This window comes from Phyllobates terribilis, unplaced genomic scaffold, assembly GCF_046119375.1.
Source record: "Phyllobates terribilis strain yellow unplaced genomic scaffold, ASM4611937v1 Scaffold_2__4_contigs__length_985480577, whole genome shotgun sequence".
Taxonomy (NCBI): domain Eukaryota; kingdom Metazoa; phylum Chordata; class Amphibia; order Anura; family Dendrobatidae; genus Phyllobates; species Phyllobates terribilis.
The window spans coordinates 123,207,473-123,233,696 of record NW_027362762.1 but is presented as its reverse complement, the minus strand read 5'-3'; the positions used below and the strand labels follow the sequence as shown (position 1 = coordinate 123,233,696).

General features: G+C 39.9%; 1 protein-coding gene across 7 annotated transcripts in view; it reads left to right on the top strand.

Annotated features, from left to right (window-relative positions):
- The window catches only part of POSTN (periostin), an 87,446-nt gene that overhangs the window by 4,682 nt on the left and 56,540 nt on the right, over nt 1-26,224 (top strand). For all 7 annotated transcript variants that reach the window (XM_073662564.1, XM_073662565.1, XM_073662566.1 and 4 more), the window contains exons 3-5: nt 21,290-21,354; nt 25,370-25,527; nt 25,625-25,789. In XM_073662564.1, coding sequence (XP_073518665.1) covers nt 21,290-21,354; nt 25,370-25,527; nt 25,625-25,789 — 388 coding nt within the window. The remainder of the gene's footprint in view (nt 1-21,289; nt 21,355-25,369; nt 25,528-25,624; nt 25,790-26,224) is intronic.

Below are 26,224 nucleotides of genomic sequence, written 5' to 3'. Positions count from 1 at the left end.
AAAAATTTGACTACAAAAGTTTTTCCTTTTACAACCACTAGGGGGAGGTAGTGACACTTTCATCATCCCATAATGCTTTCTAGTAATTGTATCCTTCTGGGCAGTGAAGGACCTTGAGTCCATTTTAATGCTTTATATAATAACTACAAAAATATCAAATGTTTATTAATTATTATAACCTCTGTAGAGGGAAAATAATAAATAAATACAATGTTTTCCCATGGAACCTGGGTTTCCTTAGGCAATGTGACATTAGTGATGGCCATAGCTGAGGAAGTGAATCCTATGAAGCAAAACAATGCAGTGTGTGCTGTGACGGATGTAAAGGGTTACCCTGGCCAAAAAAGAAGACGAGTGCTCCAGATTAATATTTTTTATTGCGGTCACTTTCATAGATTAAGGCAACGTTCACACGTTCAGTATTTGGTCAGTGTTTTACATCAGTATTTATAAGATAAAACCAGGTGAGGAACAATCAGAGGAAAAGTATAATAGAAACCCGTCACCACTTCTGTATTTATCACCCACTCCTGGTTTTGGCTTATAAATACTGATGTAAAATACTGACCAAATACTGAACATGTCCTAATAGTCACAATTTCCAATCAGCATTAAAGCACCACTTCAGCATATTTTATTATTGCAGCGCTGGAGAGGTGACACTAATCTAATTTACCTGACCCTAGTCTTATACTTACCATTTGTCATCTTCATCTGTTATCAGCACCGCTCCACTCGTCTCCTGCAGTTTGTGACCTGCCGGATCGTTCAAGTGTTTGTTGGGTGATTCGGAAGTCACAACTCAATGTAAGTCTATAAGGCCAGAATGAGGCCAGAACGAGGATCTCATAGGCTTACATTGAGAGCTTGTGACCGTTACCTCTGACTTCCGATCAGTCAGAAGTTGTGGTCTCAAGATGGCCTATTGGGACCGGAGTGGCGCCGGGAACAGATGAAGACAGCGGCTGCTAAGTATAATGCTAGAGGCAGGGAACATGGATTAATAGCACCACTCCAGCACGGAAATTTAAAAAAAAGTGCTGCAGTGGTGCTGTAAGGCTTTTAACATTGAGGGTTGTTCCAAGACAGTTATGATGCTTATATATCTTACACAGCAGTCAGATGGGCAATACGGTGGCAGACACGTAATTGATGCAACCTGTGTGGCCGCACAAGGTCTCATGGGGTAAAGGAGCCCACTACCACCTCCGAAGCAGGTCTAATTGGGCATTTTCATGAGCTATTGGACTGCAAAGAGCCCATATACTGATGTTGCACAGGGGCCTCTTCTGTCTGTGTCCACCAGTGGGACAATTAATTGTATGTCCGTCAGCTCCCAACTACCCTATGGAAGTATACGTTATTACTGCCTCCCCCTGAAATCATCTGCCAGGAGAGGGTTGGGATTTCTGGTCGTCCAATTCCTTTGAAGTTGAAAGCGGGGATGGGTGAGGTGTCCACCAATAATTTTACCACGAATTTGTAAAAATAGCAGCTTTCTGTTGTGATGCAATGTATATATCTACCATAGAGGCACCTGGCTTGGAGCAATAAGAATAGGGGCTCCCACAGGGCCAACCCAACTTACTATTGCTGTGGGCTTTGGGAACTTTCACAATAACAGCAATGTCGATGAACATGTGACAGTAAGATCCCTATGAGGTTCATACGTGTCTAACAGTAATTTACTCAGTACTGTAATGGTTTATCTAATAAATGCGCTGAACCCGGCTGAATGTGGAGGAGTGCGGTCACTATCTCCATACTAACATTGCTACATGATCCCCTAATAAATCAGTAGTAAAAGTGCAGGGGGGCTTATCGCAAAGTAGTCTACAGTATGTACATGGAGAGGGAGGGGGACATTTTTTTATTTTACTTCTCATTTTTTGCAGATTATATCATAGTAGGAGATACATTGAGTTACTTGCTTTTCCATAACCTTGTGATATCAAGTGAATTACCGTACTTAATGTTTTGCCAGCTGAAGCTTTGTTTCCTGACTCCCCCATAAACATGCACGCTAGGGTTAGGATACGCTCATAGGGAGGGTCCATCAGAGGTACTCTATATATTGGGAGTCTATGCCTCCAGAATATCCCACTGTGTAGCCATAGCGTGATATATTTCACTTATTGTATCCAATGGTAAAAGAAAGATAATTACTAAAATGAATAATCATTTATGTGTTGTCATATTGTTTTGTGTGTTACATTCATTTAATATTTGCTTGGTAGAAAAGTGATTGTCAGTTACTTGTGTATTCACGTGGGATTTTATCTAGCGGAATCATTCATTTGTTGTTATTGCTTTGACCTCTGGGGTCATGTCGATCCCAATGAATCAGGAATGGTCCTGTCAGCAGTCCGATCTGGTTCCTGTTATTAGAGCTTTATGGATGCTTAAAGAGACTTTAGACAAAGCAGCGGGAAGCGTTATATTGTAGTTGTCAGCGATACCTACAGTAGACATAATAATAATGAAAATATATGAAAGGATCATATTGTATATCTAAGCAGGCTTTTATTCTTATAAGCCTTACTATACAGTCTCTAATATTGCATTGGCAGCGGAAGCACGGTCATTCTGTGGTTGTATTTCTGAATTGCTCGGTTTTGAATATAACGAAAGATGTCGCCTACATGGAATTGTATGGTTTCCTCAAGTTTCTCTGGGTTTCCAAGTATTCTAGTCTTCTCTTATGCTGAGAAACACACTATTTCCTATAAAATTGGCCTTACTTTGGCCATATACATTAAATAGACATAGGCTGAATGCTGGTTCAGTGGCTGCTATCGCTCCCGGACACCTCCACCCATACAGAGAGTGATTTGCTGTCAGAAGACTCTGGTGGTGGCTTATGTCTTATGGAGAAATAGAAGGATTCCAGCATCAAGAACTTCAGTTAAAACCATATTTTATTAGGTTAGTATTAAAAATCGCAACCTGTGTATAGGAATAACTAGCAAACGCGTTTCAGACTGCTGTCTTTAACGGGAACCTGTCACATGAAAAAACGCTATTAACTTGTAGATATTGGGTTAATTTTCAGGTTAATTGCGTTCTGAACCTGTCCTGCGCCCGTAATTAGAGCCCCACTGCCAGGCTGAAATTAACTTTATTCCTCCCAGTAGTGATTGGGTTTCAGTCATGGGGGTGGTGCCGACGCGGTTTCAGTCACCACTTTGTGGATAGAGAGCGGTGGCTGTAACAGCGCCCCCTGCACTGACTGACAGCCGGCCCTAATGCTGAGCTGCTGTCAGTCGGTGCTGGGGGTGCTGTTACAGAGAGAGGTGACTGAAACCTAGGTGGCGCCATCCCTGTGACTGAAATCCGAACACTACCAGGAGGAATAAAGTTCATTTCTGCCTGGCAGCGGGGCTCTAAGTGCAGGCGCCGGGCAGTTCAGAACACTTTTAACCTGTAGATTAACCCCATGTCTGTAGGTTAATAGCATTTTTCACTTGACAGGCTCCCTTTACTCATTGCATATGATGACACTGATATGCAGTGATTAAAGATAACAGTCTGGCAGATATCCCATACAGGGGTTGCGGTTTTTAATACTTGCCTAATAAAGTGTGGTTTTAACTGAAGATCCTGACACTGGGATCATTTCTTTTTCTCTATCATTTCTCCTAAAGCACCTTCGGTCACCATGCTTTGGATCTTCATTTGGATGAACTGACTTTTTTCCGTCTTATATCTTATGGCTCAGAAGGATAAGGTGGTTGAATCCAAACACCAATTCTGCCATTGGGACGTTGTTGGCAGGATCCCATAACAGTAAATGATGGACTGGTCTTGTCAAAATCGGCAGGTTCGGCTGACACACCTCTAAAGTGTATCTCCTGTGATGGGCAAATTAGGGACCAAGGGGAAATGTGACAATGTCTGTACAGCACTGCAGAATGTGTTGGTGTATTTAAGTGACGAGAAATAAGTGGTTCTAGTAAGAAATTTTAAATATGTCTGAACACTTTTCTCATTTAAAGATTTTTCTGTATTTTCATGACTATGAAAATTGTACATTCACACTGAAAGCATCAAAACTATGAATTAACACATGTGGAATTATATACTTAACAAAAAAGTGTTAAACAACTGAAAATATGTCTTATATTCTAGGTTCTTCAAAGTAGCTACCTTTTTTCTTTGATGACTGCTTTGCACACTCTTGGCATTCTCTTGATGAGCTTCAAGAGGTAGTCACCGGAAATGGTCTTCCAACAATCTTGAAGGAGTTCCCAGAGATGCTTAGCAATTGTTGGCCCTTTTGCCTTCACTCTGCGGTCCAGCACACCCCAAACCATCTTGATTGGGTTCAGGTCTGGTGACTGTGGAGGCCAGGTCATCTGGCGTAGCACCCCATCACTCTCCTTCTTGGTCAAATAGCCCTTACACAGCCTGGAGGTGTGTTTGGGGTCATTGTCCTGTTGAAAAATTAATGATGGTCCAACTAAACGCAAACCGGATGGAATAGCATGCCGCTGCAAGATGCTGTGGTAGCCATGATGGTTCAGTATGCCTTCAATTTTGAATAAATCCCCAACAGTGTCACCAGCAAAGCACTCCCCACACCATCACACCTCCTCCTCCATGCTTCACGGTGGGAACCAGGCATGTAGAGTCCATCCGTTCACCTTTTCTGCGTCGCACAAAGACACAGTGGTTGGAAACAAAGATCTCAAATTTGGACTCATCAGACCAAAGCACAGATTTCCACTGGTCTAATGTCCATTCCTTGTGTTCTTTGGCCCAAACAAGTTTCTTCTGCTTGTTTCCTGTCCTTAGCAGTGGTTTCCTAGCAGCTATTTTACCATGAAGGCCTGCTGCACAAAGTCTCCTCTTAACAGTTGTTGAAGAGATGTGTCTGCTGCTAGAACTCTGTGTGGCATTGACCTGGTCTCTAATCTAAGCTGCTATTAACCTGCGATTTCTGAGGCTGGTGACTCGGATAAACTTATCCTCAGAAGCAGAGGTGACTCTTGGTCTTCCTTTCCTGGAGCGGTCCTCATGTGAGCCAGTTTCTTTGTAGCGCTTGATGGTTTTTGCAACTGCACTTGGGGACACTTTCAAAGTTTTCCCAATTTTTCACACTGACTGACCTTCATTTCCAAAAGTAATGATGGCCACTTGTTTTTCTTTACTTAGCTGCTTTTTTCTTGCCATAATACAAATTCTAACAGTCTATTCAGCAGGACTATCAGCTGTGTATCCACAAGACTTCTGCACAACACAACTGATGGTCCCAACCCCATTTATAAGGCAAGAAATCCCACTTATTACCTGACAGGGCACACCTGTGAAGTAAAAAACATTTCCGGTGACTACCTCTTGAAGCTCATCAAGAGAATGCCTAGAGTGTGCAAAGCAGTCATCAAAGCAAAAGGTGGCTACTTTGAAGAACCTAGAATATAAGACATATTTTCAGTTGTTTCACACATTTTTGTTAAGTATATAATTCCACATGTGTTAATTCATAGTTTTGATGCCTTCAGTGTGAATGTACAATTTTCATAGTCATGAAAATACAGAAAAATCTTTAAATGAGAAGGTGTGTTCAAACTTTTGGTCTGTACTGTACATACATATATATACACTGCTCAAAAAATAAAGGGAACAGTCAAATAACACATCCTAGATCTGAATGAATGAAATATTCTCATTGAATACTTTGTTCTGTACAAAGGTGAATGTGCTGACAACAAAATCACACAAAAATCATCAATGAGACGTTGGTGGATGGAGCGAGACATGATGTTCCAGATGTGCTCAATCGGATTCAGGTCTGGGGAATGGGCAGGCCAGTCCATAGCTTCAATGCCTTCATCTTGCAGGAACTGCTAACACACTCCAGCCACATGAGGTCTGGCATTGTCCTGCATTAGGAGGAACCCAGGGCCAACTGCACTAGCATTTGGTCTCACAAGGGGTCTGAGGATCTCATCTCAGTACCTATTGGCAGTCAGACTACCTCTGGCGAGCACATGGAGGGCTGTGCGGCCCTCCAGAGAAATGCCACCCCACACCATTACTGACCCACTGCCAAACCGGTCATGCTGAAGGATGTTGCAGGCAGCAGATCACTCTCCATGGCGTCTCCAGACTCTGTCACGTCTGTCACATGTGCTCAGTGTGAACCTGCTTTCATCTATGAAGAGCACAGGGCGCCAGTGGCGACTTTGCCAATCCTGGTGTTCTGTGGCAATTGCCAAGCGTCCTGCACGGTGTTGAGCTGTGAGCAGAACCCCCATCTGTGGATGTCGGGCCCTCATACCACCCTCATGTAGTCGGTTTCTAACCATTTGTGCAGACACATGCACATTTGTGGCCTGCTGGAGGTCATCTTGCAGGGCTCTGGCAGTGCTCCTCCTGTTCCTCCTTGCACAAAGCAGATGGTAGCGGTCCTGCTGCTGGGTTGTTGCCCTCCTACGGCCCCCTCCACGTCTCCTGGTGTACTGGCCTGTCTTCTGGTAGCGCCTCCAGCCTCTGGACATTACACTGACAGACACAGCAAACCTTCTTGCCACAGCTCACATTGATGTGCCATCCTGGATGAGCTGCACTACCTGAGCAACTTCTGTGGGTTGTAGAGTCCGTCTCATACTACCCCGAGTGTGAAAGCGCAACCAACATTCAAAAGTGACCAAAACATCAGCCAGAAAGCATTGGTACTGAGATGTGGTCTGTGGTCCCCACCTGCAGAACCACTCCTTTATTGAGGGTGTCTTGATAATTGCCAATAATTTCCATCTATTGTCTATTCCATTTGCACAACAGCATGTGAAATTGATTGTCATTCAGTGTTGCTTCCTAAGTGGACAGTTTGATTTCACAGAAATTTGATTTACTTTGAGTTATATTCTGTTGTTTAAGTGTTCCCTTTATTTTTTTGAGCAGTGTATATACAGAGAGAGAATGAGGGGATGTTGCACTTAAAATCTAGATTAGTTTACCTGTAACCCCGTGCTGTAAATCTTAAATTACTAAGTAATGTAACATGACCTTCTCTGTGTGTCTGAAAATCGTGTGCAGTTCCTATTGTAAAATATCCAGAGGAAAAGAAAACCCCTCTTCATGAAATTGTGATTGGAGATATTCCTTTAAAAACTCTCCATCTGTTTGCTGTTAAAATTACAAACTCAGACAAATCCTGCCTGGAAATTGAGGCACTGTTAACGCATTTCTCTTCCTAAGTAAAAGTGAGTAAGTGAAAGAAGAAAAATGACTTTGAAGTTAGAAAAAGGAGAAAATTATTTCTGTTTATTTTAAGGGTGAAAGGAATTGTCTGCCTGGCAATATTAAGCCAATGTGTCTTTGTACTGTTCAACATTTGAAATGTATTGCCAAGGAATGGCAATATACAGGCCATATGTTCTGCTTCAAAAAATATGCCATCAAAAAAAAATATAATAGATAGTAAAGTATTTAAAGATCAGTCTCAGAGACAAGAAATGGAGAAGTAGCTTCCATTCACGACAGCCACTACTTTGAAATGATCGACTCAGGACTTTCTGTTCTGCAGGTATGTATGTGGACTGATTGGTAGTTTTTCCGGTCCTGGAGGAATGTGGACTGAATGTATATTGACTGATTAGTGGCTTTTCTGGACCTGCAGGTATATGGAGTGGATATATGTGGACTGGTTGGTGGCTTTTTTGATCCTGCATGTATGTAGACTGAATGCATGTGGACAGGATGTATGTGGGTTGGATGTATGTGGTCTGAACGGTGACTTTTCCAGTTTTGCATCTATGTGGACTGAATGTAAGTGGACTGAAAGTCAGATTTTCCAGTTCTGCAGGTATATGGACTGATTGTATGTGAACTGGATGTATTTGGACTGAACGGTGGCTTTTCCTCTCCTGCAGGTACAGTATGTGGACTGAATAGTAGCTTTTCTGGTTCTGCATGTAGGTGGACTAGATGTATCAGGACTGGATGTATGTGGACTGAACAGTGGCTTTTCCAGTCTTGCAGGGATGGGGACTGAATGTATGTGGACTGAACAGTAGCTTTTCAGGTTCTGCAGGTATGTGGACTGAATGTATATAGATTGAACAGTGGCTTTTCCAGTCCTGCAGGCACGTGGACTGGATGTATGTGGGCTGAATGGTGGCTTTTCCTATCCTGCAGGCATGTGGACTGAATAGTAGCTTTTCTGGATCTGCATGTAGGTGAACTGCATGTAGGTGGACCGGATATATGAGGACTGGATGTATGTGGACTGAGCAGTGGCTTTTACAGTCCGGCAAGTATGTGGAGTGAATGTATGTGGACTGAACGGTGGCTTTTACAGTCCTGCAGGCATGTGGACTGGATGTATGTGGACTGAACGGTGGCTTTTACAGTCCTGCAGGCATGTGGACTGGATGTATGTGGACTGAACGGTGGCTTTTACAGTCCTGCAGGCATGTGGACTGGATGTATGTGGACTGAACGATGGCTTTTACAGTCCGGCAGGCATGTGGACTGGATGTATGTGGACTGAACGGTGGCTTTTACAGTCCGGCAGGCATGTGGACTGGATGTATGTGGACTGAACAGTTGCTTTTACAGTCCTGCAGGCATGTGGACTGGATGTATGTGGACTGAACGGTGTCTTTTACAGTCAGGCAGGCATGTGGACTGGATGTATGTGGACTGAATGGTGGCTTTTACAGTCCTGCAGGCATGTGGACTGGATGTATGTGGGCTGATTGGTGGCTTTTCCTGTTCTGCAGATATGTGGATGGATTGTATGAGGATTGATCAGTGACTTTACTGTTCTACATGCCTGTGGAGTGAACGATCTGACAAGGGCAGTTGTTATGTTGAGATGCTATTTTGATTGTTACCTATATGATCCCATTACATCCCATAATACGAGCTAATGTAATTATTTTAGGCACATTTTCATACAGAGAATGGTAGAAAACAATAAGTATCTATTCTAGGAGACATGTAATCTCCATGCATATATTACCCTAGTAGCTTAAAACCCTCGGCCTCTGTGCCATAAGGCACGAAGACCACTAATATACTATACCATTATATGTAGAGAGCAGTAGTATGCATGGCATATTTCATATGGAGTTCATTATACTATTGATGATCCTGTTCAGTGAATATGGCAGACAGCTTCTGTTTTTACAAGCAATGTATTGAGATTGATGTTAGGTGTAAGCTCCAGTTGATGCATATACTGGTAACGTTACAATGCAATATCTGTCAAACTGAATAGCAAAAATAATATTTTACTAATATCAGCAGTATATTTCGCTAAAGGAAAGAATGTGCTTCTGTTGTGGCATGCTAAAGAGAATTTGCTAAAGAATTTAGCTCTGGGGGGTGCTGGTTCTCACTGTAAGGATCCAGGTGGAAAAAGAAGACCTACAGGGAAGATAATGTCCAAATTAGCTCTCCAGAAAGAGGACTGTCTTCTATAAGGAAAGCCTGTAAGTATGTCTCCATATACCAACTAGATCTCTAGGGCAATTGCTTTGAAAGATAAGTTGGGGTACAAACGGTTGGCAGACCAAACTACCCAGGAGATGCATTTCCAATGCCCACCCATAACAGGCTATACATTCTGAAGCTCTCCTATGGAGGCCTCAACAGACAGACCAGAGTGATGTCTGGTCCTCACCCTCTGGGGTCAAAGTGCAGGTCAAAATTAAAAATATTGCACAATTTACATTTTATTTGTCTTCTAAACATAATAGTAAGTACAAAATTAGACAATCAAAGGGGTTCTCCAGTTAAAAGAAGTTATCACCTATCCAAAAGGTAGGTGGTAACGTGTAAATCAGCAGGGTTCCCACCGCTGGGACCCGCACATATCAGCAGATTGGGGAACTTTTATCCCTCGAGTAGCAGTGCGCATGGTCGATCTGTGCTCCATTCATTCCTTAAGTGGCTGCCAAGCACTTCCTTTGGCTTTTTCCAGGGTCCCCATAGAGAATGCATGGAGCTATGGTTCTACCTGCCATGTCATTTTGTAACAAGGATAAAAATTCCCTGTTGGGAATAAAACTTCTCCATTCTGCAGATCAGTCCCAGTGGTCAGACTCCCGCCGATCAGCAAGTTATCATCTGTTCTGTGCATAGGTGATAACTTGTTTTAACTGGACAACTTATTTGAGTTGCTAAACCAGAGATCACTACAGCCATTTATTTTTAGAAATTTGTAGTCACTTCAGTGAAGACTACCTTCTCAGCAAAGCCTCAAAATCCACTAGGCCAGGGATGTCAAACTCAAAACACACAGAGGGCCAAAATGAAAAACCTGAACAAAGTTGTGGGCCAACCAGTATACAGAATAATGGGCCCCACAAAGTCCTCCATACAGAATAATGGACCCCAAATAGTGCTCCATACAGAATAATGGGCCCCACATAGTCCTCCATACAGAATAATGGGCCCCACATAGTCCACCATACAGTGTAATGGGCCCCACATAGTCCTCCATACAAAATAATGGGCCTCGCATAGTCATCCATACAGAATAATGAGCCCCATATAGTGCTCCATACAGAATAATAGGCCGCACACAGTCCTCCATACAGAATAATGGGCCTCACATAGTCCTCCATACAAAATAATGGGCCCCAGATTGTCTTCCATACAGAATAATGGCCCACACAAGTGCTCCATACAGTATAATGGCCCCACATAGTCCTCCATACAGTATAATGGCCCCACATAGTCCTCCATACAGAATAATGGGCCCCACGTAGTCCTCCATACAGAATAATGGGCCCCACGTTGTCCTCCATACAGAATAATAGGCCAACACGTAGTACTCCATACAGAATAATGGACCCAACATAGTCCTCCATACAGAATAATTGCCCCACATAGGGGTGGTGGTTCTGGTGTTGCGGGCCAAATATAATCACCCTGCGGGCCAGATTTGGCCTATGGGCCAGAGTGTAACATGTGTGCCCTAGGGGCATCTCATAAGTGTCGTTCTCTGCCTCACTCTCTACAATAGTGTGATCGTTTTAGATGTACCAACCTAGAAGAAGTGTCAAGGACTTGATTTGCAAATGTTGAAACTTCTAGTGACTAAGTAGGATGTCACCTCTGATCTGTATATTCAGTTTTTCCGTTTTTGACCTTTTGGTTCCAAATGAACACATGCATGCTGAAACTTGAAAGGCATTTTGCTAGGTTGATATCAATACTGGGATGGAGTTGCTCTATGTGAAAGCTTTCCCTGGGGAGATAATATAAGCATGCTCAAACAAATATATAGCACCATATGATTCTTAACATCTCAGATTTCTATATACGTCTAGGTGGAGGATGGGGACTGAGTCTGTTCAAAATATTTTCTAATGAGTGAAGCTGACAAGTAACATGACAAAAAAAATTCCTACCAAGCCTTCAGGTTAGAATCAAGATCATCTCGGGTTCTTTAAATAGATCATTACAAGTTTAGACATTTTCAACTAGAAATAGTGCAAGGCTGTATACACAAGGGACACAAGGGGGTGCCAACTCAGGTTAATGGCATCATTTTCCCTGTCAAGTTGCATAGTGCTCCTCTTTCCACCTGAACTGCAGATGGGAACCAGATTGATTGTCTTGTCACCTTTTTATATATAACAAAATATTATCTCCAAAAAGAACCCTAGAATAAGTAAGGTAGGTTGCATGAAGTAGAACCAAGATAAGGACCCAAATTTCCATGTCTTTGCACACCCTTTAAAGCTATGGATTATTCATAGATGAAAAATTAATCTACAATTGGTCTAGGTAAAAATCTTGGAAAATCTCAAAGGGATTTCCACTGAAAAATATGTTTAGATTTCTTATTTATGCAATGCTTTATATACCATAACCCATGAAGCAAAGGTCCACCAATGCCACCCTTTCAATGTCGGTCCCCAGGCCCGCCAGCTCTTCATCCAGTGTTGTGCTCAACACATGAGACAGTGTTGGCATGTGACCAAAACTGTGACAGAGAAGGGGTCAACTTAGTTATTAAAATGAGGCAATCAGCCATCTCTCCCACACACATCATGTACTGACACGGGAAGCTCTCTCCTGGGTTGAGAACAGGGCGAGAAGTGGATCTATTGAAATCTGGACCTAACGTTGAAAAGGAGCCATTACTGGAGCTTTGATAACTGAAATGTATTGTTAAATAAAGGAAAGCATAAATAACAAATCTAAAAAAATGTTTCTCCAGAGGACCAAAATGGATGAATGCAAGCCACAATTGTTAGTCAGCCTGATTTACTTTATATCTTCAACTTGGTATTTTACTCCTTATAGCAGGGAAGTACATAATGCTATATTTAGCCCAAACTTTTATTCGTAATTTGCTTTTTTTTTGTTTATTCTTCTCCTTCTTTTTCTTCATCCTTCCTTGTGTTGTATATTTTAAAGGGGTGTTACACTATTAAGAAAGTTATCAACAACTGATCAGATAGCAGTAAAAAACTCCTTCCATTTCCATGGCTCCCTTCCATTTCTCCAGTGTCTGTGTCTTAGCTCCAGACAATCAACAGCACGCATCACTATTGAAGCGAATCACTGAGCTCGGCAGCTCGTGCTGTCAACAACAGAAGAGCTGCTGAGCTCAGCGATTGGCTGCACTTGTGATGCACATTGTTGACATGACAGCACCCCTGCAGTCAAAACACAGATACCAGTGCAGCATCAGGAGCTGGAACTGGACCAAGGGAGGCTAAGTGCCATCTGTATTTGATTTTGTACTACTGATCGGTTGAGGTTCACCTTTCTACTGGAAAACCCCTTTAACTTTTTTTTTCTGTAAGCCAAGTGGAAAAGTAAGTCCAGCACTGATCAAAGTTATCAATCTACATCCCAGCCACAAGCAAAACTTACTTTATAAAGGTCTCCCATGATAACTTCACTTCATCCTCCCAAAAAACGTCTAAAAAATTGCTGATGTGCTACTTTAAAAAGAAAAGAAATTCAGGTATTAAGTGCAAACTCATATCTAAATTTGCTAGAACTTAGTTAAACCTCTGTCATTGTCTGTCTGCTCCCAGTATGGATAAATTCTGCATATAAACTATGTAAGACCTAGAAGACCAGTGAAAGGGTTCTGGGATTCCACCAAAAAGAAAATCTATGTTACATGCACAATCCTTATATTCAGCAGCAGCCAAACACGTTCAGAGAAGTGCCCCTGTATAGAAGTTATCCCATAAACAACATATGATATCCTCGGGAAACGCCCTCATTGATCCCATGAATGGACGGTATAGGGGGCAAAGCCCTCTGTGTTAATGAAGTTATTCTGGGCATGTGCGACCACTTATCTATTGTCAATTAACTGTATGTAGGAGTTATGGATAGTTAATGGAGCAATGGTCACACATGCTTAGTAACGCCTTATTCATGGTGATTATATTTTTCATTTACTGTATCCTGCGGATAGGTAATACATACAGTATATTTTATGGGACAGCTCTTTCAAGTTATTGTAGAGATTTTAACAGAAGATGATATTGTACCCAAAAAATTGTCTGGTTGATGAGTATTTTCTGAATATGAATCTTGGTTGATATTTTATATACCTTTTTCCTTGCATCCCCTACTCTTCTTTTTACGAGGAAATGCATGAAATGGAAAAGAAATTCTTTTTAGCTATAATTTGGCCACATATTTTCCTGGAAAACTAAAGAACATTATTATGATCTCACAAAAAAAAATTCTACCAAGTTTGAGTTTTTCCAGACCTGAGTTTTGAGAGCTTGCCAAAACCATCTCCGAGATTCACTTACCAGACTACAACACATCTCTGCAAGAATAAAAAAATGTGTTCATTTTACATGACCTAATTTGATTCAGAATATGGCATAGGTTCTATAGATAACAGAACTACATTAATTAAGGAAATACATTTGCAAAGTTCTAAATATAAAGACTATAATAAAGAGTATTTTCATTGCTCCAATTTTGAAAAATGAGGAGCAGAATTGAGAAAAAAGATTTTCAGGACCCTCGAGACTCAAGATCAGAAGTCAGATGAGAGTCCTCCAAACTTCCTAGACCGGTACTCGAATGCCAGACTCCTGGTCACTTCTGGTGTTTACCTGTTCCCAATAATGTAGAGACTAGGCCTCATGTGAAGTCATAACATCATGGGCGTCTTGTAAATGCCAGAAATGTACAGGAAGCCGCCATGGGAGTACCGGCCCACTAAGTTTGTAGAACCTTGGTTTGGCTGCCATCAAGTACTAATACGGATGCTGGAACAGGGTCCTGTGAATTTTTTTTGCTCATCTCTTAATGAGTAGTACATAAATTCATTCAGGAATAGAGTTGGAGTGGCTCATTAGTAAAGAGGGACATCCTTTGAGCAGGACAGAACAATTACATCTAGCCACAGTATATTCCTATGGTTCACCCTGTGGGTTCCAAGAGATAATGGGGCTCACTTCCACTTCCAAAACATGTCACCCCTTGCCTTTCAGGTCAGAAATGGGAGGTTTGGTTATTTAATTTTTGCAACACTAATGTTCCAACCAAAGTTCTTGGTCACGCTGATGTTCCTCTCCATATATTATTGTGGTTAATAATTCAAATTATATGAGTCTGAGTAAAGCCCCTGTGTCATTAACAGCTATATGGGGTGCTAGTGTTGGTTATCTTGAGACATCATTAAGACATTGCTATTGTTTGGCAACCACTTAGTATCTATATGGCTTCAAAAATACTTATTTGCTTAAATGGAATGAACTAACAATATGCAACATTACAATGATATTCCCCTTTGCAGGTCAATTTCAGAACACAAGGGGAATCATCAAAGTGCCTTTGCCGGAAAATTAGCATAAAAGTCATAGAAAAGTCGTACATTTTTGCGCAACACAGAGTTACTCAAAAATGTTGCAACTTTTTTTTTTCTTTACAGTTTTAAGAAGCTCTGCCAAAATCGGTGAATCTTGGGAGGAGCCATAGTGGGTTGGGGCATGTTTACAACCCTTTTCAAATGAATGAAGATTGCTGGCGCTTTGTATGCCAGAAATGCCACTTGGGTCTCTGACAAGAGTAACATTTCTGGAAAGGCGCACGCCACATAGAATTTGCATCAAATTCATTAAATGGCTTTTGCCTGTTAATAAATTTGGCGCATCGTATTCCAGCAATCTCTTCATTAAGACTGGCGTGCACAACACGCATTATGTTCCCATGTCTACATATTAGTCTAAGTAGTGAAGATATATGATTGTAGGCAGTTCTTGCCTTTCCTGTTTGTATTCCTTGTATCTGAGCCACATTTTGCATTGGATTTGTGCCGAGCTTTGTTGTAATTAATGATTTCCAGTAGTGGATTACATTAATCCCAGATAAAAATAATTTGTTTGTACAATGCTTAAGTTCAGTTGTAGAAAGGAGTAAGAAGCTTGGAGGAAGATGAAAATTAAAAATGTCAAATGTGAAAAAAAAGTAGTGTTGAAGTTCGTGTTAAGTCAAATCTCCATTTATATCAACTAATACATTTTTAGCAGGTCAAGTGCATGTTAAACATTAGATAAAATTGGAGGTTTACAAGAATACATTGGAAGCAAGAAGGAGAGTCAATGGCAGGGGAGTAACATTTGGAGACCCAGATGTAGCAGTCAAATATTATGGGGGCTTATTGGTTTTCTGCCATATAAGGCGATACCAGTATTATAACTGATATATTGTAAGTTTGGACTTAAAGTCTCCTTTCAAAGCTTAGTTCTAATCTGTTCGAATAGATGCTAAAGACTTAATAGGTATAACAAAATGATTGGTCAAATGAGTAAATCATACCCTGCTCACTGTCTACCACATATATAACTTTAGTTTGTCATCTAGAGAGGAGTGAATTCATAATAATTTCCATCTTTGGGGTTTTATTTCAGCATTTCATGGTTCTTCTCCGGATAGAAAGGGAACTTTTCTCACATGTAAACTTTTTAAAAACATTTCAAAATCAAGTTCATTTCATTAGAGTAGACTATCATAAAGAATACCAGCCTGGGGCTGCCCCTTCTATTTAACAAAAGAGTGAATAGCCACAGACTGGCAATTTCTCTAAATAATAATAATGTTTATTTTTATATAGCGCCAACATATTCCACAGTGCTTTACAGACATCATCATCACTGTCCCCATTAGGGCTCACAATCTAAATTCCCCATCAGTATGTCTTTGGAGTGTGGGAGAAAACCGGAGAACCCGGAGGAAACCCATGGAGAACATACAAACTCCTTGTAGATGTTGTCCTTGGTGGGATTTGAACCCAGGACCCCAGCACTGCAAGGCTGAAGTGCTAACCACTTAGCCACTGTGCTGCCCATGTAACACCCAAATGTCCCCCAAAAAGGCCCAACTTCCTATCAAAAGTTGAGCTGTGGGATCCCGGTATACTGAGAAGGATCTCACAACCCTTTGCGGCCCCTCTGGCAGTGAAAGTGTGAGATCGTGAGTGTTATTGGAAGATCTTGCTCTTTGCATTAACTGAGCACTGCAATAAAGTTTTCTAAGCGGTGAATGAATGGTAACAAGTTATAGTTCTCACACTTACATTGTGAGAAGAGTTGAGGAGGGTTGTGGGATCCCGCTACATTCTAGGATCACAGAACCCCGAAGTTCGGTCCTGACTTTTGCTAGAAAAATCTAGCATTTTGGGGACATTGAGGAATATTCTGCGCACTTTTGTTAATAAATCGTGTTGAGTGAGTATGTTCTATTAACCCTTTCGCCGAGTATGCTCGGGCCGAGCTCCGAGTATTTATAGCTGCTCGGTGATATGGTTGAATCGCTCCCGTGTGCATGATTTGCAACTGTTTGACAGCTTTAATACATGTGAGGAATGTCTATTTCTTACACATTCCTCGCATGTATTAAAGCTGTCAAACAGTTGCAAATCATGCACACGGGAGCGATTCAACCATATCACTGAGGAGCTGTAAATACTCGGAGCTCGGCCCGAGCATACTCGGACAGAACATACTCACTCAACCCTATTAATAAATTATTTAGAAAAAAATCACAAATATGTGGCTGTCCACTCTTTTATTGAAAAAAAGGGCAGCCCCAGACTGTGGGTAGGTACTCTTTAAAGTTCACCTGGTTGTAACTTAGTTGTAGTCTAGTTTAAAGCTCTTCTTTGTTAGCAGCTCTAAACTTTATTTAATAATATGCCTACATCATCTCAATGGCGAAGACCCAAATCTCTCTATTATAGATATGATCTCTCACGCAAATAAGCTTGTACGTTAGGATTTGTTAGAATCGTATTATGTTACACAAAGGCCTATTACACAATGATCTCTACTATCATTTAATATCGTCAGTGTCAAAGATCCCAGTTTGACTTTTCATAGTGCAATAATTGTTCTGGAATAAGATCTGTTTCTACAGACTTTTTTTTTAGCTTGCGTTACTTGGCCTGTTTCCGAATTAATTGATGTGCTGCAGATGTAACGATGATGGATATATACACTCTTCATTGCTGCTATAGGAGGTCATATCAGGTCTTCCTTACACAGACATGTTATACATGTGATATGGGAACACACACAAGGAACAAGTTCAGCATGTTGTATTCAGTCCAACAAATTTCAATACTAGATGCTCAGCAATTCGAAAACGTAGTGTACAGTACCTTGGACATGGAATGAAAACTCAAATGGATATTTAAAGCTAAAAGGGAGGCCTGAGGGATAAAAAAAATTCTTTAAAGGGATCAGACTGTTTAAAAAATAATAAAATATGCCATATTGAGCTTTACCCCATGGCTCCCATTCCGACTTTTCCTAACTTAGTCCTGACTTGTGTGCACTTCCCGGTCATGTCTCAACATATCAGAAATAGTCAGAAAACATTAAGGTCTGCTCATCTAAACTGTCTCTAACATTGGAGGTGGAAGCGTTGGCAAATACTTCCCAAGGTTTTAGACCATCAAAATACATTTGGAAACACATTTTATAGTCAAATGCATAATTTCACAACTTTGGTTGAAACTGACTACTCCATTTCTTCCCCTCTGGCTCGAAAAAGTTAGTGAAATATGTAAGCTTGAACTGTCTATTTGGCAAACCGGCAACCATGGCTCATTCTTTAAAACTTGGAGCCATGGTGGATGGGGTGTTGGGGCACTATGGCTAGATAATGAGTGCCCCAGAAGGAACACTATCATAACTGATTATACTAATCTATATCACGTTTGCGCTATGACATGATGGAAGAAAAGCCAACAGGTTGTCAATCCCGTGTTATCAGCTCTCTCTTATTGGGGCTGTCTGACCATTTATCCTAACCTATTAATATGATAGCAGTTTATTTTTATTTTCTAAGCAATAAACATATGCTGTTCACATTTTTCATCCATCCAAGTTATTTTACAAGGACTATAACCCCTTCATGACATTTGACGTACCTATTCGTCATGGTAAGATAGAGGTTCCCGACCAATAACGTATAGGTACATCATGGCAATTGTGCCATCAATATCACCGCCGGGATCTCTGCTTACATGATATCTGAGCCTTGACTGTCACAGGCAGGAGCAGTACTCACATCGCCCCAGGCTGTTTAACCTTCTAAATGCTGTTATTAATATCAGTCGCAACAATAAGGAGGCTAGGAGAAGGAGGGCGCCTCCTCTCCCATTCGATCGGCACCCCCAGGAGGTCATCGCGAGGGCCCTATCATCGTCATGGCAACCAGAGGTTGTCATAACAGCCTCCAGATCTGCCAGCAATGGTAAACTTCTTAAACCATGCTCGTAGCATGGTCTAAGAGGTTTCTGTCAGTGTAATCTTCCATTTGTAATGTATTGCAATGCTGGTGCATTGCAATGCACTATATTAGCAATAAGAGTGATTAAAGTTAATGTCCCATAGAGCAGTACAGAACAGCCACATATGGGGTATTTTCACATTCAGCAGAAATTGTATGACAAATGTTGGTGCCATTCTTTACCTATTTCCCCATGTGAAAATGTAAAATCTGGGGCCTAAGCAAAATTTTTGTGGTAAAAATTTTATTATTTTTTCCTCACTTTCCAATAGTATAAAATTCTGTGACATACCTATGGTGTCAATATGATCACTGCACCCCTAGATTAATTCATTGAGAGGTGTAGTTTGTAAAATGAGGTCACTTATGGGAGTTTCTACTATTCTGGCATCTCAGGGGCTCTTTCAGTGGGTCATGGCACCTGCAAACCATAACAGTAAAATCTGAACTATAATATGGCTCTCCTTCCCTTCTGAGCTTTGCACTGTGCGTCAAAATTATTTTGTGATTACATGTAGGTTATTAGCACACTCAAGAGAAATTGCACAAACTGTGATGTCCATTTTTTCCTATTAGCCTTTATAAAACTTAAAAATTTGGGACTAAAACAACATTTTAGTGGTAAAAATGTAATTCTTACTTCACTGCCCAATGATATAAAATTATTTGAAGCACATGTCGTGTCAATATGATCACTGCACCCCAAGATGAATTTATTTATGAGTGTAATTTTTAAAATGGGGTCACTTATGGAGGGTTCCATTGTTCTGGAATGTCAGGGGCTCTGCCAATGTGACTTGGCCCCCTCAAACTATTCCAGCAACATCTGAACTCCAAAATGGCACTTCTTCCCTTCTGAGCTTTGCACTGTGCCTCAAAAGTAGTTTTAAACCAAATATGTTGCTTTGGCATATTTAGGTGAAGTAGCATAGTGAATTGTACCATTCCTTTTCTCCTATTATCCATTTTGAAAATTAAAAACTTGGGGCCAAAGTAACATTTTAGTGGAAAAATTGGTAATTTTCCATTGACTCAGTCCAATGCTATACAATTCTGTGAATTATCTGAGGGCTAAAAATGCTCACTATACCCCTAGATGAATTCCTCAAAAGGTGTAGCTTCCAAAGTGGGATCACTTGTGGGTGTTTCTGCTGTTTGGCATGTCAGGGGCTCTTCAAATGTGGCATGGCATCCACGATCTCTTCCAGCCAAGATTGTGCTCAAGAATTCAATTGGCGCTCACTCCCTTCTGAGCCCTGTCATGTACCCAAACAGTAGTTTTCCACCGCATATGAGGTATCGTATGCAGGAGAAATTGCACAACAAATTGTATGGTCCATTTTCATTTGTTACCCTTTTCACTGCTCAATGTTATTAAATTCTGTGAAGTCCCTGTTGGTTTAAAGTGCTTACCATACCTCTAATAAGTTCCTTGAGGGGTGTAGTTTCCAAAAATGGAGTCACTTGTGGGGGGTTTCCACTGTTTAGGCACATCAGGGGGCTCTGCAAACACGACATGGCGTCCTCTATTGATTCCAGCCAATTTTCCATTCCCAAAGTCCCAAACTACCCAAACGTGTAGTTTTTCACCACATATGGGGTATTGGCATACTCAGGAGAAATTGCACAACAAATTGTATGGTCCATTTTCTCTTGTTACTCTTGGGAAAATGCAAAATTTGTTGCTAAAGCAACATTTTTGTGGGAAAAAGTAAGATGTTATTTTTTTTCTTCAGAATTGCTTTAAATCCTGTGAAGCACTTGAAGGGTTAATGAACTTCTTGAATGTGGTTTTGAGCACTTTGAAGGGTTCAGTTGTTAAAATTGTGTCACTTTTGGGTATTTTCTGGCATATAGGTCCTCAAAGTTACTTCAATTTTGACATGGTCCCTTTAAAATTTGTTTTTGTAAATTTTGTTGAAAAAATGAGAAGTTGCTGATAAAGTTTTTAATCCTTCTAACTTCCTAACAAACAAAAAACTATGTTTCCAAATTGATGCTGATGTAAAGTAGACATGTGGTAAATGTTAGTTATTTATTAACTATTTTGTGTGTTATAACTATCTGGTTTAAAGGGCATAAAAATTAAAAGTTTGAAAATTGTGAGATTTTCAAAATTTTCACCAAATTTCCAATATTTTCACAAATTAAAATGCAAAAAATATCGATCTAAATTTACCACTAACATTTAGTACATGTGACAAAAACCAAACTCAGAATCACTGGGATATGTTGAAGCGTTCCAGAGGTTTTACCATAAAGTTACACTGGTCAGAATTGTAAAAGGAGGTTGAAAATACAAAATGTCATCAACTAACGAATAAGTTCATCAGCTGATTGCCACCATGATTACACTGGCAAATAATCAAAAAATCATTCAGCCATTACATAGTACATAGATCAAATTGTTCAGTCATTCTTCTACTTGAATGTAAGCACCTACATTAAATAGGATGATAAACTATGAAAATGCAATTTAATTGGTTATGATTCTCCAATTTTATGCTCGTGGGATCTTTATTTATACATGTATTCCTCTGAACAGCACTGTCCTGTATGAATGCTGCCCTGGTTATATGAAAATGAATGGTCAACAAGGATGTCCTGCAGGTACAGTATGATAATTATTAAGTTTAAGGATATTTTAGTTTCTGTTGGTTCATCTTGCTTTTCATTTATTGTTAGAAATATTTCTAAACTTATAATATCTATCTAGTTCACTAGCACTGAAGTCATAATCTCGTAGGTCACGAAGGTCCTATAGTTAACATTCCAGGGTGACTCAGTCTTTCCAGCATAGATACATGCCTATAGAATTACCAAATCATTTCTTGTAAAATCCAGCATACAGGGGTTTATGGATGATTAGTGTTCCCCTTTCCACTTTTTCTTTCCTTTGTATAAATTGCTAGAAATCATCTCTAAAGGCAAAACTATTTGCCCTTTACTTAAAGAAGCATTTCTATCCTCTTATTATATTGCAGTCATCATATTATATAGCACTGTGTACTTACAATTGCTCATTTTGCTCTTAATTTTTCTCTTTTCCATTAGGTATATGACATCACATGATTAAAAACAGACTAGCTGAATCCTTCTAAGCTCTATGTAGAGACAGGAGGTCAATTTTCTCTGTATGAGTCAGAACTTTAATTCTACCTCACTAAAAGTCCCTGGCAGGAGGGAGGAGTGGAGCAGCTGGGTCAGGAGTTGAAGAGGGGGATAATAATAATATTTTTATTTCTATAGCGCCAACATATTCCGCAGCACTTTACATTTTAGAATGACTCATGCATGGAAAATAGACTTACTGCTTCTACAGAGAGCAGAAAAAAGAGAAGGATAAACTGGGTAGAAAGGCAAAATGAGCAATTGTAAGCACACAATGCTATATAATATGATGACTGCAATATATTAAGAGGATAAACACTTTAATGGGAGTGCTTCTTTAACAAATGTTCCACATGTTGGCAAAAAATGTTCTAACCTTATGATTGTGTCAGGATTGTAATAGTCAGTGGCCTAATTTGTTTTTATTGCAAGGTTGATCTGAATGAATAGGACATTTTCTCAGTCTACATAGTGTAGTTGCTGGAATAATGGGATATTTGATTTGATGAATGCTATGATCAAGAAGAAGGTTTCCACTCTGTATATTTTTGACAATTTTAGGCTATATCCACCTTGGCATATAATTGTATTACACCAATGTATCTAAAATTAAAATGAATATTCTTCATTAAAAATATCTTAGCAACCCTTATGCAGACACAAATGTCCTTAGGGCATCAGATTGCAAAGTAGTCTATTTTCAAACCCAGTGGTCACATCAAGAAAAAATCGCAGCAATGTGTCCGTTTTTTGATCAGAGTCACTATGAAAATGAGCTACAGCACATGGATGGCGTCAGTCCATGTGCTGTCCATGAATAACATTGCAATATATAGAAGAATCTTTGTAATTCATTTATTTTTTTCATTAGTGAAAATCACTGATGATAAAAATTTGGAGAGATAAAATTTATTAAAACTGTACTAATTTTTTTTATTATTTTTTATGCACATTTTTATTTTTTTATGTACATTTTTATATTCAATCATTTGTTCTTAATCTAAACGAGTTGTTAAGTAATAACGTGTTTTCCATGTTGCCGCCGACCCCTTTATAAGGCAGGAGGTGATTGCTTTTCTGTCATGCCTGAAGCAGGAGTATGTCCTACTCCGAAACGCGTTGCAATAAATTGGAAGTTTTTTATGCTTATCTCCAGGATTAACTTTTGTCAGAGGCAGCGCCCGGTATCCACCGCACTCCTCTCTCCTTTACTTGATCATAAAAACTGACACACTGACCGAACACTAATAAAACTTGGATCTAAAACACTGATCATAGAATCATAGAATCATAGAATGGTAGAGTTGGAAGGGACCTCCTGGGTCATCTGGTCCAACCCCCTACTCAAAGCAGGATTCACTAGATCATCTCAGACAGATGTCTGTCCAGCCTCTGTTTGAAGACGTCCATTGAAGGGGAACTCACCACCTCTCGTGGCAGCCTGTTCCACTCATTAATCACCCTAACTGTCAAAAAGTTTTTTCTAATATCTAATCTGTGTCTCCTCCCATTTAGTTTCATCCCATTGCTTCTAGTCTTTCCTTGTGCAAATGAGAATAAAGATGATCCTTCTACAATGTGACAGCCCTTGACATATTTGTAGACAGCTATTAAGTCTCCTCTCAGTCTTCTTTTTTGCAAGCTAAACATTCCCAAATCCTGCAACCGTTCCTCATAGGACATGGTTTGCAGACCAGTCACCATTCTGGTCGCTCTTCTCTGAACTTGCTCCAGTTTGTCTATGTCTTTTTTAAAATGTGGTGCCCAAAACTGTACACAGTATTCCAGATGAGGTCTGACCAAAGAGGAGTAAAGACCGATAATGACTTCACGTGATCTAGACTGTATGCTTCTGTTAATACATCCCAGAATTGTATTTGCCTTTTTTGCTGCTGCATCACACTGTTGACTCATGTTCAGTCTATGATCTATTAGTATACCTAAGTATTTTTCACATGTACTGTTGCTTAGCTCTATTCCTCCCATTCTGTATATGCTTTTTTCATTTTTATTGCCCAGATGTAGTACTTTGCATTTTTCCCTGTTAAAAACCATTCTGTTGGTTGCTGCCCACTGCTCCAGTTTATTTAGGTTTTTTTGAATCCTCTCTCTCTCTTCTCTAGTATTAGCTATCCCTCCTAGCTTTGTGTCATCAGCAAATTTAATCAGTTTACCCTCAATTCCTTCATCTAAATCATTGATAAAGATGTTGAACAATACAGGTCCCAGGACGGAGCCCTGTGGTACCCCACTTGAGACATTCATCCAGCTGGATGTGAAGCCATTTACACCCACCCTTTGAGTCCGATCACTAAGCCAGTTATGAATCCACCTAACAGTTGCCTGGTCCATTGCATACTTGGTCATTTTTTCAATAAGGATGGTGTGAGATACTTTGTCAAATGCTTTGCTGAAGTCAAGATATACTATATCTACAGCATTTCCCTGATCCACCCAGTCAGTGATTCTGTCATAGAAGGAAATTAAGTTAGTCTGACATGACTTGTTAGTTACAAACCCATGCTGACTCTGGTTAATCACTTCATTCTTATCCATGTACTTACATACATGTTGTTTAATAATTTTTTCAAAGATCTTTCCTGGTATAGAAGTCAGACTCACCGGCCTATAGTTCCCTGGGTCCACCTTCTTCCCCTTTTTGAAGATAGGAACAACATTTGCTCTTCTCCAGTCTTCTGGGACTTCTCCTGTTCTCCAAGAATTTTCAAAGATTATGGAGAGTGGTTCTAAAATTTCTTCTACGATCTCCTTCAGTACTCTGGGGTGTAATTCATCTGGACCTGGAGACCTGAACTCATTTATGTTAGCTAAATATTCCCTCACAATCTTTCTGTTTACAGATAACTTGGATTCCTCTATTCCTTTAAAAGGACAGCGAAGATCAGTTGATGTTACATTTTCTTTCTGAGAGAAAACAGATGCAAATTAGGAATTATAAAGTTCGGCCTTCTCAACATCCTCTCTTACCATTTCTCCATTTTCATCCTGTAAAAATCCTATAGCATCTTTGACTTTTCTTTTACTTTTGACATACCCCCAAAATCCTTTTTTATTGCTTTTGACATCTCTTGCAAGCCTTAATTCATTGTCAGCTTTAGCTAACCTGATACGTGCCCTGCAGGATCTGCAGACTGCATTATAATCTTCTTTAGATATGCCTCCCTCTTTCCATTTAATAAACATTTCTTTCTTTCTTTTTAGCATGTGTTTAAGATCTGTGTTCATCCATCCTGGTTTCCTTAAATGCTTCCCATTCTTCCTACTTTTCGGGATTGTTAACGATTGTGCTTTGAGAATCTCATTTTTAAAAATTTCCCATCCTTCCTGGACATTTTTGTCCTTAAGGACATCCAGCCATTGGATCCCTCCTATTCTCTGATGATCAACCATCTGCGTTTTTACTTACGAGAAAATTCACGGTGTGAATGAGGCCTTACCGATAGATTTCTAATTACATGGTTTTTTTTATTTGTTTTACTTTTTTCTAAATCAGTTGCTCCTATTGACAATGTGTATGGCACTCTTGGGATTGTGGGAGCCACATCAACACAAGACTACTCTGATCGATCAAACCTGAGGGAGGAGATTGAAGGAGTTGGTTCATTTACCTTCTTTGCACCAAGTAACGATGCATGGGACTTGCTGGATCCTGTAAGCACATTCATTGGTTCCAATAATAATATTAAGAAAAATAATAATGGCAACAAATTGCAATTCTTGAACAAACATATTTGGATTTATATTTTAGGAGATTCGCGCATCACTGCTGAGCAATGTGAATATTGAATTGCTGAATGCTCTGCATTACCACATGCTTGATAAGAGAATGCTGACCAAAGATCTTAAAAATGGATTGACTCTTACCTCCATGTTCAACGATCAGCCTCTTCTGATACACCACTATACTAACGGGGTAAGTGTAACATCGTCGTTCTTATATGATTTACAGTGCATTAATAATTTGGTTATAACATCAAATATCAATTCTGTGATCTTTAATCTTAAAAAGAATATGCCATGAAAAAATGGCCTACAGTTTACATAAAAAAAAATGATGTTAAATGTATTTACAAATTTTTGGCAACTTTTTAAAATGTATGTTCTATATTACACTCTTTATTAAAAAAAAAATAAAAATCATCTTTTTTACACTGGCCGCTGGGGCTTTTCTAGGCTCATACTTCCTGTTTTTTCAGTAATCCTCTTGTAAATTTGGCAGCAAATGACTCAGACCCTATCTTTTTGTGGATTGTGTGTTATCTACAGTATATAGAGGTTATCCGTTATTGTATTTTTTTTTAAATGTGATCTGTGAAGAACAGGAAGTATAAATCTAAAAAATCCCCAT